Source organism: Neomonachus schauinslandi, chromosome 16 (genome assembly GCF_002201575.2).
Source record: "Neomonachus schauinslandi chromosome 16, ASM220157v2, whole genome shotgun sequence".
Taxonomy (NCBI): Eukaryota; Metazoa; Chordata; class Mammalia; order Carnivora; family Phocidae; genus Neomonachus; species Neomonachus schauinslandi.
Genome location: NC_058418.1, coordinates 32,101,541 through 32,116,772, shown reverse-complemented (window position 1 = coordinate 32,116,772; position 15,232 = coordinate 32,101,541). Strand labels below are relative to the sequence as shown.

Sequence of the window (15,232 nt, the reverse complement as noted above, 5' to 3'; positions counted from 1 at the left end):
TAATCCAATTTAGCTGGAGAGCTCCTGGAGCCTCGGCCAAACCCGGACGCCTTCAGGCAGCAAAAGCCAGCAGAGGCCAGCCTGGATAGGGCAGCCAAGTAAAATTGGGACATACTTATAACTAAGAACTTATTGTTCCTGGGAAATTTAAATTTAACTGGATGTCCTGTATTTTTACTTGCTAAATCTGGCCCAGATGAAGGGGCCTTCCTTAGCTGTAGGCCCTGCAGCTTTGGATGCCACCTGAGAGCCTCTCTAGGCCAGGTAGGCTGGGACCACCGAAGGGGCCGTGATATGTCTGTTTCTCTGCTAGAAGTCCTCTCTGGGATCAGTGGCTCCCTGCTCCCTGCTCAAATAGAAGCCACTGCCTGAGGCACTCTTTTACTCTCCCATCCCCCCAAAACAGATTCTCAAAACCCCAAGGGTAAAGGCAACAAGGAGGAGAGTATGCCAGTGCAATGCTGGGTTTTGGCCAGCCCTCCCTACCCCTTTTTCCTTAAGATCTGGCCTTTATTGTTAACAGTAAATCAAATTTCTACCCCCTTCCTCTCAAAATCTCCCCGCATACTGTGCAGCTCTGCACCTTTCCTTCTTTGAAGCATCGGCTGTGTCATCTGACCCCAAAAGACACTCCTCCCCATCTTCCTTCAGATTGAATGCCTATTAAAGCCCCTGACCTGAAATGGGGAGTCTGAATCCAGGCACGTGGATGTGGGGAGGGGGCTGGCACAGGAAGCAAAAGCAAAGAATCTGCTTGTTCAAACATTTGCTGAGCAATCCATTGTGGGCTATATACCCAGAAGGCACACAGAAGTGATTTCAAAAATCAAGGTTAGGACAAAAAATTTTTCTCTCTTCCTGGGTTAGCAACTTCAAGCCACCAGTATTTCCACTTAGGTGATCATGACAAATACAGGAATGGGGCGGGGTGGGGGGGGAAGCCCACTTTCTTAGACTTGTGAACAATTTTGGGAGGGCAACGTGATTACCCTGGCTATCCCCAGCAACCAAGCAGGGCCCAGTGCATGCAGGGGCTCTGTAGCTGGTGAGCTGAGCCTGGGCCGGCACACGGACACCTGGGCCTTGTTCAGCCAGGCCCTGGACTCTAGCCAGACACATCAGCCATCTAACAAGTGGAGGAGAGGTGCAGATCATTTGAGTTTCGTTTTCAGAACATTTTAGTTAGTGGTTTTAAGTTTCTTTCCACCAACCTTTCCAGTTAGAAACAAGTGACAGGAAGACAGATGTCTTTCCCTTCTCTCCCTGCTCTGTGAGGGATACTAGTTTACTATAAAAAGGTCAGAAGATGGGCTGGACACAGGTAACTTCTGAATTCAGCCTAGAATGAAGAAAAGGGGGACATTCAGGACCCCCCAAAAGCCTCATTTTTCTTGAGGGCTACACAATTCCTATTTAATGAGTTGCTGTCTTCTTCCTGACATTTCCAAATTGCAGGTACAAGAGCCTTATTTTATGGATATACAGTGAGCACTTTGAATAATACTGTAACATGCACACTTTCTCCCAGTTTGCTGGACACAGGGCCCAATCTCTGTGGCGGACTAAAGCTGAATGAGAGTCCAGTCAGTGTGGGGCCTGCCAGCACTTTGGCAGGCCTGGGGCAACTCACCAGCCTGGGGTTTGATTCAGGCATCTGGCATGCTGGAGTCACTTCCCGAGCGGCACGAGGACATTTGGCAGTGATGCGAACTACCTAATGAGCTAGACAAAAGTTCTGATGCCTAATGGAGAAACAAGGACTGTGGAGATCCAATCTATGGTAGCAGAATGTTGGCACATCTGCACATAATTGCTAGATTTAGTATTAAGGTTTGGCCAGAAGAGTTTACTCAAATAGAGCAAGGAGGGGGGCGGGGGGGAATCCAGAGTGAATAGTCCTCAGTTTGGGAGGGGTGGGGGTAAATCAGCAAATACCGGATACTGTGGGGGAAAAGTCTACAGTACTGTAGGTAAAGTAACCAAAACCCTATTTAAATGTTGCATCAAAAGAGTAACAACAATTGCTATACTGCCATGAAGTCTCTAATGAGACTGGTCAGTTCCAGAGGGGCAGGGGCAGGGCCTACTTTCAGGCCCCAGTGTGGACGGGCACTTCCTGCTCTTGGATGAGCCCGTACAGCTCAGAAGTGATAAAACCAAAGGACCCCGCCTGAGAGAGCTCACCAGTTCCTCTCGTTTTCCCTTTGAAGTCAGGCGGCCAGAGCTGTTTTACTTAAAAATAAATAAATAAAAGGAACAGAATCCTTGAAATCCAGTCTCAAGCAAGGCCTCTGAAAAGGACACTGATGGAGTCAGTACTTCCCTTTGAGTGTCTCAGTGGGTTGATTATGAGCCACTCTGAGGTAGGCACTAACCCTGTTAGTCTCCAAGCCTTTTTGGGCAAGGGGGGTGGGGGCGGGCTCTGGCAGCAAAGGGAGAGGAAAGGAGGCCAAAGGGGAAAGAAAAGGCAAAGAAAAAAGCCTACAGCACCCGGTATTCCCAGGCGGTCTCCCATCCAAGTACTAACCAGGCCCGACCGTGCTTAGCTTCCGAGATCAAATGAGATAGAGCGTTCAGGGTGGTTTTGAGGCCCTTGATTTTGTTAGAAAGATTGGAATCTCATCCCTGGAAGATGAGACTCCCAGTGCCACTCTCTCTGTCTCTGCATAAGCAGTCGTAAGATCAAGGACCACCGTCAAGGGAAAGGATTTAGCTCCCTGAATGGGTGAGCGGAAGATGACTTCTACCTAATGACCTGTCACAGGACCATGATTTCTGGGCACAAGCTGTAACCATGGATACACGGGAACCTGTTATGTTGTGGCCCTGCAAACAGTCTTGGTCTCCTGCGTCTCTACACCAAACAGGCCATGCGTCACCACAGAACCAGCCCTGGGATTTGTTCTGGGAGTCTGGCCCTTCTGGTATGAACCCAGTTATCTTATTGCTCCTACCGATGGCTCTCTCTGGGTACGTCCTCGGTGCCAACCAGGGACAGAGTTCCTCTCAACTCCACACAGCGCCATCAGGGCAGTTCAAGGTCTGGTTTCTTTTCTCCTGATTTTTTTGTCTCCTCCACAGGTAGAAGGTGGAAGGGTGGAAGGGCGGAGGGCCCAAACCCCTATGCAGGGCTCACAGGCAGTTCTATTTGGAGCTAGCAGAACGGCATGATGCAAGGAAAGGCAAATTCCCAATGAATTCTCACGGTGGGCCTGAAGAACAAGTGGGAGCCGGGGAGCAAATACGTATTTGAACTCGAGCCTCCTCACGTTGGTGGCACTGTTACAGGTCCATCTGTGAGGAAGACCTAATATTTAAAAGCAGAACATGAAGTCGCACTTTATGCAAAGTCCACCGAGTACTCTTTTTGTAAAGCACTGTTGAAGCAAATTGTGGGGACTTGTTTAAAAGATAAATCAGCACATATAAACAGGGTACAACTTGCTAAATCAAGTCCCCTGCAGGGCTCATCTTCTGAGACTTTCTTAGTGAAGCGCAACTGCAGGCGAGTTCCAGGGGGAACAGGTGGGACAGGAGGAAGGCAGAGGCAGCCCCTGCCGACCCTCAGGCCACGTCCTTGATGGATCAGGGATTTCAACTGATGAACGGCAGATGGCCCCATTATTATTCTGGGAAAGATTAATGCTTTCCCAAAAGGAAAGTTAACAATTATTTTAACAACTACAGGACAGCAAGGGTATCCATGCCCTGTGATGAGAGAGAAACTTCTCTCCAGGAAGAAAAGCACCTTTGGAGACTCTGGGACCTTAACATCCTCCTGGGAGAGCCGGCCTCAGGAACAGTCGATAAAACCAGCATGGCTGGCTGCTGCCTGATTTCCTGCAGCTTGCTTGGCCCATTCAGGAACAATCATCCTTATCTTCTCTCTAGTTCAGTATAGGGCTTCAGGACTGGTGGTGGGAGAAACAGAGCCAGTGATGGGGGAAAACCTCTGCTCAGGGACCAGGCACCCTCAGTGCCGATGCCCAATGGGGTCTGGATTCTGTACATCAGCACTCGGAATATGAACCATGAGCTTGCCTGGCCAGTGCGTCTCATGAGTGTGAAATCGGGAAGGGTGGGTTGTCCAAGTAGAGGAACCAACCACCAGAGAAGGGAAAAACGAGCTCTATTAGAAGTCTTCTGGAAGAGGGGAGTGCACAGGGCCATGCAGGCGCCTCAGTGGGACAGCTACAGAGGGAGAAGCACTGAGGTTTGCCCTTCCTCACATTCCAGCTGAGATACCTATGATGTTCCTTTTTAAAAAAGCTGTTTTTCTAGGTCTGTTTTCATCTCCAGTGGGATTTCAACAGAACGGCAAACTAATTAATCCTGGAATCAGAGCAGAGGATGGTCTTAGACCACCTGGACCCCAAGGCACACCCGGGAGAAGAGGGGGGCATGGAGCATTTGCTAGTTCACACACAGACCCTAACTCGCCCAAGGCTGAGGGTGGCTTTCACAAATGAAAATGTAAAAAATGAACCGTGACCCTGCCATATGGAATACTGTATCTAAATAAAAGCAACTCCCAAAGGCTCCATTTCCTTGCTCATTTTGGGTGAATTTTTAATCATTTAAGGTCAACTTTAACCAAATCATAGATGCCTATATAAGCCTATCATTCTCTGGCCCAAGCACTAGTGAAGACATTTCCTCCCACACAAATAAAAATTTTAAAAAAATTTCAAAGCAAAAAAACAAAACAAAACAATGAAAATAAAAGAATGTGAAAACAAATACAAAGAAATTTATTGGTGCTGACAAAAATACATAATACAAAAAACAAAACAAAACAACAGAAACAAAACCAGAAACCCCACCCCAGTGGGCTCATGCGCCCGAGATACTGACAGCCTGCAGTCCCAGAAGCCCCTCAAAGCATTGCACTTAATTCATGAGGACCTCCATCTGCACCAGCCTTGCATTGGTGTCCCCAGACGTCCGGTAGGGTATCATCCCCGCAAAGGTGATCAGGGCTCGGGCTTGGCTTCGGAGTTGCTGAGAGAAAGGGAAAGAAGAGAAGAAAACTGATGAACTTCCAAGTCAGGGCACTACCCGGGGAGCAATCACCATGGTCTTCCACTTTCTACCCCTTGGTGTCAGGGCCAGATATCTGATGGGTGGATGACAGTCTGACCCTCAACTGTCATGCCACCCGCATGGTGCAGAGTTAGCAAAGCTCGTCCACTGGGGCCCCAGTTCCAAAGCAAAGTTCCTTCTACTAAGCAAAAGACAGATGTGGTTTGCCAGGCAAGCTGCCTCGCCTGCCACATGCGACCAGCTTCAGACGCAGCCCCATGCTTCAGATGCCCTGCTCTACTTCTCCACGTCTCTTGCTCTCTCCTGGCTGGTTTCTGCCGACCTGCCTGTGTGGGGATCTGAGGTTTTCAGGCCCCCACAAAAGTGTCCAGTCCCATTCCAGCTCTCTTCCTCTCCTGCTTCTTCCCTTTTCCTTCCTTTCACTTCTCCCATTTCTTCCCTCCTAAGTGCTGGGCCCTCTTTTCCTAGGCAATAATATTTATGAGATTCTTAGATTGTTCCAGGAGGGAATAAGATTTTTTTTTTTTTTTTTTTTTTATATGACAGAGAGAGACACAGTGAGAGAGGGAACACAAGCAGGGGGAGTGGAGGAGGGAGAAGCAGGCTTCCTGCGGAGCAGGGAGCCCAATGCGGGGCTCGATCCCAGGACCCTGGGATCATGACCTAAGCCGAAGGCAGACGCTTAACCATCTGAGCCACCCAGGCGCCCTGGGAACAAGATTTTAATTCAGGCGATTCCAGTAACAGGAAAAAAAAAAAAAAGGAACAACTTTCACTCCGATTTCCAGGTGATAAATTACTAAATCTGGAATAAAGAAACTTAGAAGAATAGCTTCAGGTTGCCTCGTGTTGAGACGTGTTGGGTGCTTATAGCAGCAAGAAAGGAAACTGTATCTGGAATAGAAAGGGAAGGTCTACAAACATCTTTTAGACCAGTAACAAGACTTTTAAGGAAAACCCAAGGGTCACTTACTAGGCTTCCTAAGGACCATTCAAGAAAACTGAAAGCCAAGGGATTTTTACTTGATAGGTGAAATAAACTGGCAAGTATATGTCCTAATTAATGTCCAAACCAAAAGAAATGTTTACTTTATGAGAGCAGCCATTAGATTTTCTTTAAAAGTATATAAAAGTACATGGGCTTTCATACCTGATTTAAAGCTATTTACATACACTTTAGGGGTGTTCAGGCAAAGGGGCTCATCCCCTTAGTGGGCAGCACTGCACTTTAAACCATGAAGCCACTCCTTGGGCAGGCAGCTTTTACACAGAAGTCTCTCCTTGACCCTACCCATCCCTATTTTTCATAAAAAAAGGAGTAGTGGGTGAGAGGAAGACAGAATGGCTTTATTCGTGATATTTAAAAACGAAGTGCCTAAAAAAGAGAGCTTAAGACACACAGAATATGAGTTCAGCTAGTCTTGCAACAGTTCCCTTCAAATGTGGGACAAGGGCCTGCCAGGCCATGGCTCTACTCTGCGGGAAAGCCCTCCTCTGGCCTGTGAGCAGCACACAGAGCACCAGAAACATCCACCACTTCACCACTTGCCTGCCAAGGCCCAGACATGGTGAGCCCACCGCTGGCATATCTCCTGACATTTACTTTTTTTTTTTTTTTTTTTAAAAGATTTTATTTATTTATCTGAGAGAGAGAATGGGAGACAGAGAGCATGAGAGGGGGGAGGGTCAGAGGGAGAAGCAGACTCCCCGCTGAGCAGGGATCCCGATGCGGGACTCGATCCCGGGACTCCAGGATCATGACCTGAGCTGAAGGCAGTTGCTTAACCAGCTGAGCCACCCAGGCGCCCCCTGACATTTACTTTTTATGTGCTTCAGGCTCTTGCCTGTCCCAGGGTGGACGGGAGACCAGAGGCTGCCTCGGGGGCACACACGGATGGGCCTACCACCAGGGGACCAGTCCAAGCATCGCTCTCTACGCTGCTGCAGATGAAAAGTTCCACCATCATTCATTACACAGCAGTTCTGTCAGGAAGTGCCTGTGGGGTCACAGCTGAGAGCCCAGACACCCTTGGAGGCAGAAGACTACATGGGGAAGTCAAGGGGAAGGTACTCTTAATTGGGTCAAACACCTTTGCCCTTTTGTCAAATCAACTGGACAATATATGCCCTGTGAGTCCCAGGCCTCTACCCAGACTTGGCTTGACCCACACAATGCTGGAGGGAGGCCCCACAAGCAGCGGAAAGGGACACTTTCAGACACGGCTCCTTCACCTCCCCCTGAGGGGCCCACAAAAGCACACTGCTTCCTGACTCTGGGCCTCAGTTCCCTCAGCTGTAAAATGGGGATTAACAATGACTGCCACAGGGACCTCTCTGGGGTCACTGTGAGGCTCAGATGAGAATAGAAACAAGGGTTTGCATCGAATTCACGTGTTGACCAAAAGTACTTATGGTTCTGCTGAAAGTGCTCAGACTCATAAATAACCTTTTCATTTTAAAATGCATAGGACAGGGCGCCTGGGTGGCTCAGTTGGTTAAGCGACTGCCTTCGGCTCAGGTCATGATCCTGGAGTCCCGGGATCGAGTCCCACATCGGGCTCCCTGCTCAGCGGGGAGTCTGCTTCTCCCTCTGACCCTCCCCCCTCTCATGTGCTCTCTCTCTCATTCTCTCTGTCATATAAATAAATAAAATCTTTAAAAAAAAAAAAATAAAAATAAAATAAAATAAAATGCATAGGACAGGGGCATCTGGGTGGCTCAGTCTTTGGGCGTACCGCATCAGGCTCCCTGCTTGGTGGGGAGCCTGCTTCTCCCTCTCCCACTCTATCTGCCTGTGTTCCCTCTCTAGCTGTCTCTCTGTCAAATAAATAAATAAAATCTTTAAAAAAAAAATAAATAAAATGCATAGGACATTCCTATGGAATCACTACAAATTGGTATTCTGTTTGATTCTTTTAAAAGGTGGTATTTGCATGGGGCGCTTGGGTGGCTCAGTTGGTTGATTTCGGCTCAGGTCAGGATCTCAGGGTCGTGAGCTTGAGCTCCACGTTGGGCTCCACGCTGAGCGTTCAGCCTGTTTAAGATTCTCTCTCTCCCTCTACCCCCTTCTCCCCTCCCCCAAGCCATGGCTTGAGTATGCTCTCTTAAAAAAAAAAAATTATATTGACAGACTTCACTTTTTTTTTTTTTTAAGCCTGAGAAGAGCGGCAATACCATTAATGTTCAATTTCTTCTGAGAGACTCCTGACACAGGGTTTACCCAGCTGCTAAGCGTAAGGAAAAAGAGCATTTGGGGTCAGGAGCAGGGGTCTCATGAGGTGGCACAGAAGGCAGACCAGAGAGGTGGTTCTCAGCGATGGTTCTGGCCAATGCTGGGATCTTACAGAGTCACGGTCCTCGATGACTCGCTGGGGCCTGGATGCTGAGGATGGACTTGTCCCCTTAAGCCTCTTAAATTGTGTGAATAAGATGTTCATGGTGGCGAGAAGCACTTCTGAGAGGTTGTGCCTGATCTGCGCAGAGAAAAACACATGAAGTAAGGAAAAAGAACCAAGTCCTGGGGCTGACAACAAGCGTGTGTGTGTGTGTGTGTGTGTGTGTGTGTGTGTGTGTTGGGGGTGGGGTGGGGTGTGTGTGTGTGTGTTGGGGGGTGGGGTGGGGCACGCTCCAGGCAGGCCTGGGCACACCACTTCCCACAGCTGCCAGGTAGAGAACTACAGGGTCACCAAAAAGTAGCCAATGGCACCAAAATGTCAAGCGTGAGAGCAAAGCCCAGGCAATGCTGCTCCGGTGAGGTGGGGCACTCTTCTGTTCCTTTCTTTATGCCACCCCTCCTAAGTGGGGGCAGTGAGCCAAATGCATGTTGACCGTATCTGGCCACTATGTACGCTTGGACTGGCCAGCAGAGTGATGAGCAAAGGCATGTGGATTTCAATGTCAGCAGGTAGGGAGGCACACACTAGTTCTCCAGTCCCCACCACTGCCCGCTTAGACCTGCCCGACTGTCTCCATTGTGCATGCACAGCCCTGGCAGAGTCCTCGGGAGTGCCTACAAGGGCAGGGCAGGTGCACCACTTCAGTCCCTAACGCAGTGAACAATCCATCCCGGAGAAGGCAAGAAACAACAAAAGGGCAAGGGGCTGGGATGGAACTGATACCAGGTATGAAGGGCAGGTGGGCAAGGGGTAAGACCTTCTAAACTGGGAGTACCACAGCAGGCAACGTGTACAGAAGCTGGCCTCCCTTCTTCCTCTAGAACAGAAACATGTTTTCATAAAAGGTATTTGCTTAAGGAGTAACAGCTTTAAATGGAAACACTGTTCGTGACACCCCAGAGCCAGACAGCTGGCCTTGGGGTGTCCGTGGTTCTAAAGAAGAGTTTTACCCGAACTGCATGTAGAGGCCAGTCTAGATCAGAGAAACCACAATTTCTGGGGGTAGGACCTGGGTATGAAGATTTTTTAAAGCTCTCCTGGTAATCCAGTGTACAGCCCAACTGAGTACCCTTGGGCTAGATGGTGGCAACATGCTAGAAACCCTTCAGAGAGACAGTGGCTCGGAGGGTCATGGGCTCATGATAACTGAGTCCATGGTCACTGCTCTCCTTCTCAAGACAAAACAGTTCAGAGAAGGGAAGGAAGGAAGTACATCATGGTACATGTTTCAGACACTCAAGGGAACTACTTAAAGAAGATCAGAATTAAGCACTAAGACACCCTCTAGAATAAGGAGATAACACAGAATTAAACCAGACCTCACAGATCAACCAGAAATCTGTTCCCCCAAGAAAATGTAATCACTAAAGCGACTGTTTTTTGAGTCAGGAATTTGGACAATAATCTGATGGGGATAGGTGTACTCACAGAAAAACCAACCCAGATATCTGAAATTGGACTCACCTTAGAAAACTCAGTCTGGGTGGTTACTGTACAAGGACTCTTACCGTTATCAGCTACATTAAAACAAAAGCTTTCAGCAGAAGTGGGGAAAAAAAATTTCATAACGCAGAAAGAAAAGGACTCACTTCATCACTGAAATTTCTGAAGGCAGCCACTCTCTCTTCCACACTTTCCTGATTCAGGGGCACCAGCTTCAAACGATCAATTATCTGTTTAAAACAAAACCCCAGCAGCCCCATATGATACAACCATCATAGTCATTTCATCTCCTTAGACAGACAGCATCTAACATGTTATAAAGGGCTTCTTAATAGAAAATGCTGCTCCCTCATATACACAGAGGCTTTGACTCTAATTTGCTAACTTAATTCCTAACCTCATTTTCTGAGGCAATTATAAAATTCCGAGATTTCAAGTTACTTTGAACAACCTCCAGTTTTCAGACTAATGGGGAAAGGAATAGGGGAGAAAAAGAAGAAAAAAGAGCAACACAGAAATCCCCTTTCAACTCCTAGGATCATGCTTGTCTTCTTTGCTTAACAGGCAAAGAATGTGGTAACATTTGCTTTGTTTTAAGTGTTTTGAACTTCCAAGGGCATACATTAACCCGCACTTCAAACACCCCTCTTGAAACTTACATCAAAGGCTCTGTCGATATGACCACTGTGATACTCATCAAAAAAGGTGATCAAGTCCAACAGAAGATAGAATGTGGAGTCCACAAATTTATTTGCACTGATTCCCTGAGCCCTATACCTGAAGGACAAAAAAGAGGGAAGGGGGGACAGGGTAATTATGGAATTTCTGTGCAACCTGTAACTTTAGAATAGCATTTGAAAAATGTCAGAATCTCTTGAAATCTCCAGGGGAGGTGAATGAAGGAGTGAAAAGTAGTGTTTCTTTTCAAATGGCCAAGAAATTAATGGTGGATTTGCTATGAATCCATCTGTAAACATTTTGCATGAAGCAACGCTTCTCTAGCCTCAGCCACCATCTCAAGCATCCAAATCTCCAGGAAGGGTGAAAGGTTCTGATGGACCAAAAGCCCGGCAGCCACCACTGGGGACTGTCTGCTAAATGGACTGTCTGCTAAGGAGTGTTCTTCTGTGCTACCCCAGGAAAGCATCTCCAACCTAGTTTTCTCTGGGTCACTTTACTAGGAGTATCTGTAGAGGGCACAAAAAGTAATGACTGTTGCCTCAGCCTGGGAGTTCCATCAGTTAAAGTCTGATAACTCAGTTATCTCACCGAGGAAGGAAGGTAGATTCTTAAACACTGGCCACTACCCCTCTAAGAATTCCCCCATCTAGCCATCACTAGCTTTGTTCCAAAATGTCTTGGAGACGGCTGCTAACAGTATATAGAGGAATACAATGCCTAGAATTAAACAGTATATAGAGGAATACAATGCCTAGAATTAAACAGTATATAGAGGAATACAATGCCTAGAATTAAACCCAACGTGCAGGATTAGAATGTTGAGATACAGTTTCATACCCTGCCTTCTAGCGCAACTCTGAAAGTCTGATAGTACCAAGTATTGGTACGTGGGGACACAGGAACTCTCAACAGTACTGGAGGGATGGGGAGTCTCTGGGAGACTACTTGATGTGACTAGTGAAGCGGAAGGTGCACTTGGCGGGCACTGGCGGCCTGGTGCTGGCGCTGGGCCCCCGCAGAGCCTCGGAGCCAGCTCTCAGCCTTACCGTTCCGCGATGGAGAGCGCCATGTTCTTCAGCCTCTCCTTGTTGGACTGTGGTGCGCTGATCTGGGGGACGACAGGGCTGAGTAGCTTGTTCATTAGCTCCAGCACCTTGTCAGCATTCTGTTCAATTGTTTTTAAAATTAAGGAAGGAATCGATGAAATAATCAGGAAAAGAGAAAAGGAAAAACAAAATAACCCAAAGAGGGAATTTTCTGAGATGATGGATAAAAATGGTTCTGTATCTTGATCTGGATGACGGTCACAGATATACACCCTCGGAAAATTTGCCAAGCTGTACACTTCATGTTTGTACATTTTTCTACATCTTAATTAGAAATAAGAAGCCAATCAAAACATCTTTAAATTTAAGAAAATGAATTATAAACCTCCTTTTGGCCTACTTTTCTCAGTTTATTAAAAAAAAAGAACATATTCTTTTTTAGGCCACACAATGATCAGCAGTCACCATATGTTCTTATGTGGAAATACTTATTCTAGTTCTCTCAAAATGCCTCAGCTGTCATTCCCTTCCCTAACATACAGGGCTCACCAGCATGTCTGTGGCTACCAGAAGGGTAAGCAGGAAGGCATTTTCACCCAAAGTTTCACTATCGAAACGTGATGGACGTTTATTCTGCTGCCAAGTGAGACGAGAGCTCAATGCCTGCAGGATATCCTTGCAATATGTTACTCCTGTTTGGCCAGAAATACCTTATGGGCAGAAATAATTCTGTAAAATGGGAATTTCACCCTGACCGGATCATTAGCTGCCTAAGCACTAGGAGGCTTAGCAGGAGAGTGGTACAGCAGTGGCGTCATCAAAACGGTTGTGCATTTAATGCCAAAAGGCCGGCAGATCTGTTAAGTAAGGAGAAGGAAAAGGGCACATTTTACCTTGGCAAGGTCATAGAGCTTTGCTGCTTCTTCAAACAGGCCTTTATTTTCTGCCACGGAAGCAACTTTGTTGATAATAGGCTTTGTGTCACTAGTAAACTTATCTATGACTCCAGGCTGACAAGACAAATTACGGAGGGAGAGGAGGAGAGAGACGGGTGCACAGAGCTGTTATTTTAAACACAGAGAAGCAGTTGGAATCTGAAAACTACTTTCACTGAAAATGTTCGCCCTGGGCAATGCATATATATCATCAGCTATACTCTGGCTTTCTTGAAGATGTAAGGTCCTATTAAACATATGAAAGGGGCCAAGGAAACGACACATGAGGAAGGAGACTCACGGGCGGCACAGAGGAGCCAGCAATAAGACATCTATCTGTGCTTGCTAATTGTCCAAAATGATCCAGAGGGTAGGTGCAATAGCCAATGATCTTACATTTGCTGATGAATAGGCACTAGGTGGAAAACTCAGGGAGGCTCAGAGAAAATATCGGAAAGATTTTGGATTTGCTTTCTAAGACAGATGGCAAAAGAAACTCAGTGCTGAAAAAATATACGGCAAGGGGTGTAGGATATTTTTTTTTAAATCACCATCCACAATCACCAGCAACCAATGGTCAAGAGCGTGTAAGAGGCCTTAGGAAGCACAGAAGAGCTAGGGCAGCCTGCTCCTGCCACCCCAGAGGCAGCAAAGGACAAGAGTGAAGACCATGGGCTCCAGGGTCAAATTCCAGTTCCCTCTCTTACCAGCTGTGTGATCCTAAGGAAAAGAACCTCTCTTGCCTCCATTTCCTCACTTGAAAAGCACCTTGTTGGATTATTGTGGTGGTTAAATTAGAAACCACCTGTACAGCATTCAGCCCAGTGGCTGGCAAATGTCACTGCTCAAGAAGCATGGCCATCATCACTAGCACGGTCACTGGCCTTTCTTCTGAGCCGGAGAGTGTGAGCCCTGTGAGCTCATCTTGAGATTGCTGGGTCCAAGCCACCCGTTTATACCAGTGAGGAAAGTGAGTCCCTGAGAGAGGCAGGGGACTCCCCAAGGCCACAGGGAGAGTGCCCGAGGGGGGTCAGGACTGGTTTCAGACACCCAGGCCTCCGCCCCTCTGCTAGGCCTCCCCATGCGGTGTCGGGGCTCGGGGAATCACTAAGGCTCACGGCACAGCTGCATCTCTGGGGGCAGTGCGAGGTTCTGAGCCCTCACAAACTACCTGCTGAGAGAGGTCAAGCATATTGCTAACTTTTCTATCTGGGGAGAGTAGGTGGACTGAACAGTTTCTTTCCTTGCCTATTTTCTGAGCCAAGAATAGCAGAAATGTGGCCTTCTCAGCTCAAAAAATGGCAGTCATGAAGAGTCCTCTGGACATAATAAAAAAGCTATCTAATCGGGGCACCTGGATGGCTCAGTCAGAAGAGTGTGTGATTCTTGATCTTGGGGTCATGAGTTCGAGCCCTACATTGGGTGTAGAGATTACTAAAGATAAAAAAGCTATCTCATCATAGACTGACACATTTTAAAGAGAAATATAAATGTGTGTTGGGCGCCTGGGTGGCTCAGTTGGTTAAGCGACTGCCTTCGGCTCAGGTCATGATCCTGGAGTCCCGGGATCGAGTCCCGCGTCGGGCTCCCCGCTCGGCGGGGAGTCTGCTTCTCCCTCTGACCCTCCCCCTTCTCGTGCTCTCTCTCTCTATCTCATTCTCTCTCTCAAATAAATAAATAAAATATTAAAAAAAAAAAGAGAGAGAAATATAAATGTGTGTTAAAATCAAGGGCATTATTTGTGGCCTGAGATTTTCATTCTGTTTTTTAAACTATGTAATTTCATTCAGATCTGCATCTTTGTCACCTTGAATCCTAAAGTCTAACTACATTCTTTTGACAATTATACAACCCCAACTGCAAACTAACACATCACGAGAGGTGCATTTAACCCACCTTTCTACTTCCATCATTCTCTAGTTTCCCAAGAATCATATCGAACTGTGGAGACAAAAAAAGTTTACTCAATTTACTGGACATAAGCCACAATTCTGCGGAGATGAAAGAGGGGAAGAAAATAGGGGAGGCAGGAAAGAGTATTACATAAACCAGGACACAGTGAGACTGAATCAGTATTTTCACTCTCAGAAACAAAAAAACCTCAAGAGAACGGAAACCCCCCCGGGCCATATCCACCACAGCAATGTTGGGGTACCACGCAGTATCATGTTAGCACGGGTGTGCGCAGTGCAAATCAAGGGTGGGGGAGGAGAGAAGAGGGACCGACTCACCTCTCGACTTTCTATCACAAGCTCACTCACGCAGCGCAAAAACATGTTTTCTCCTTGACTATCTTTCTCGTCCCTGGAAGGGGACAAGAGCAATATGATTTCTGGCATGGCCTTGAGGCCCCTAATGGTCCTCAGGGTGGCAGAAACCAAAACCAGCGCAAGTAAATGGTCCAAAGAGAGTTTTACCTGAGGAAGTAAAAGTACTGGAGCGCCTCCCTCGGGTCTGTAGACTCAAACTTGCGGGTGTAGAGCATGAGTAGTCGCACAAAGTTCAGCCGCCGTATGCAGGGAGGGTCGCCGGGCTCGTGGCTGACTGCACCGTGGGGGAAAGAAATGGTCACACTCACACTGCCCCTCTGACCCAGGCAACCAGGGTCTACAGGAGCTGAATCCAAAGACTCAGCAGCATCTACTCTTGCAGCCTGGCCAACATTTGCGTTAAGCTTCAGTACCCCGTC

At 47.4% G+C, this 15,232-nt stretch overlaps 1 protein-coding gene and 1 pseudogene across 6 annotated transcripts in view; both read right to left on the bottom strand.

Moving 5' to 3' along the window:
• Positions 1-2,478: 2,478 nt before the first annotated feature.
• Positions 2,479-2,598, bottom strand: LOC123323298 (annotated as a pseudogene).
• Positions 2,599-4,735: 2,137 nt separating this feature from the next.
• Positions 4,736-15,232, bottom strand: part of NUP93 (nucleoporin 93) — a 119,007-nt gene continuing 108,510 nt past the window's right edge. For all 6 annotated transcript variants that reach the window (XM_044911433.1, XM_044911434.1, XM_021705812.1 and 3 more), the window contains 9 exons: positions 14,961-15,087; positions 14,775-14,847; positions 14,440-14,484; positions 12,502-12,618; positions 11,609-11,727; positions 10,541-10,658; positions 10,028-10,111; positions 8,388-8,516; positions 4,736-5,001 (listed from right to left, as the gene is read on the bottom strand). In XM_044911433.1, the coding sequence (XP_044767368.1) occupies positions 4,891-5,001; positions 8,388-8,516; positions 10,028-10,111; positions 10,541-10,658; positions 11,609-11,727; positions 12,502-12,618; positions 14,440-14,484; positions 14,775-14,847; positions 14,961-15,087 (923 nt within the window). In that variant the 3' untranslated portion in view covers positions 4,736-4,890. The remainder of the gene's footprint in view (positions 5,002-8,387; positions 8,517-10,027; positions 10,112-10,540; positions 10,659-11,608; positions 11,728-12,501; positions 12,619-14,439; positions 14,485-14,774; positions 14,848-14,960; positions 15,088-15,232) is intronic.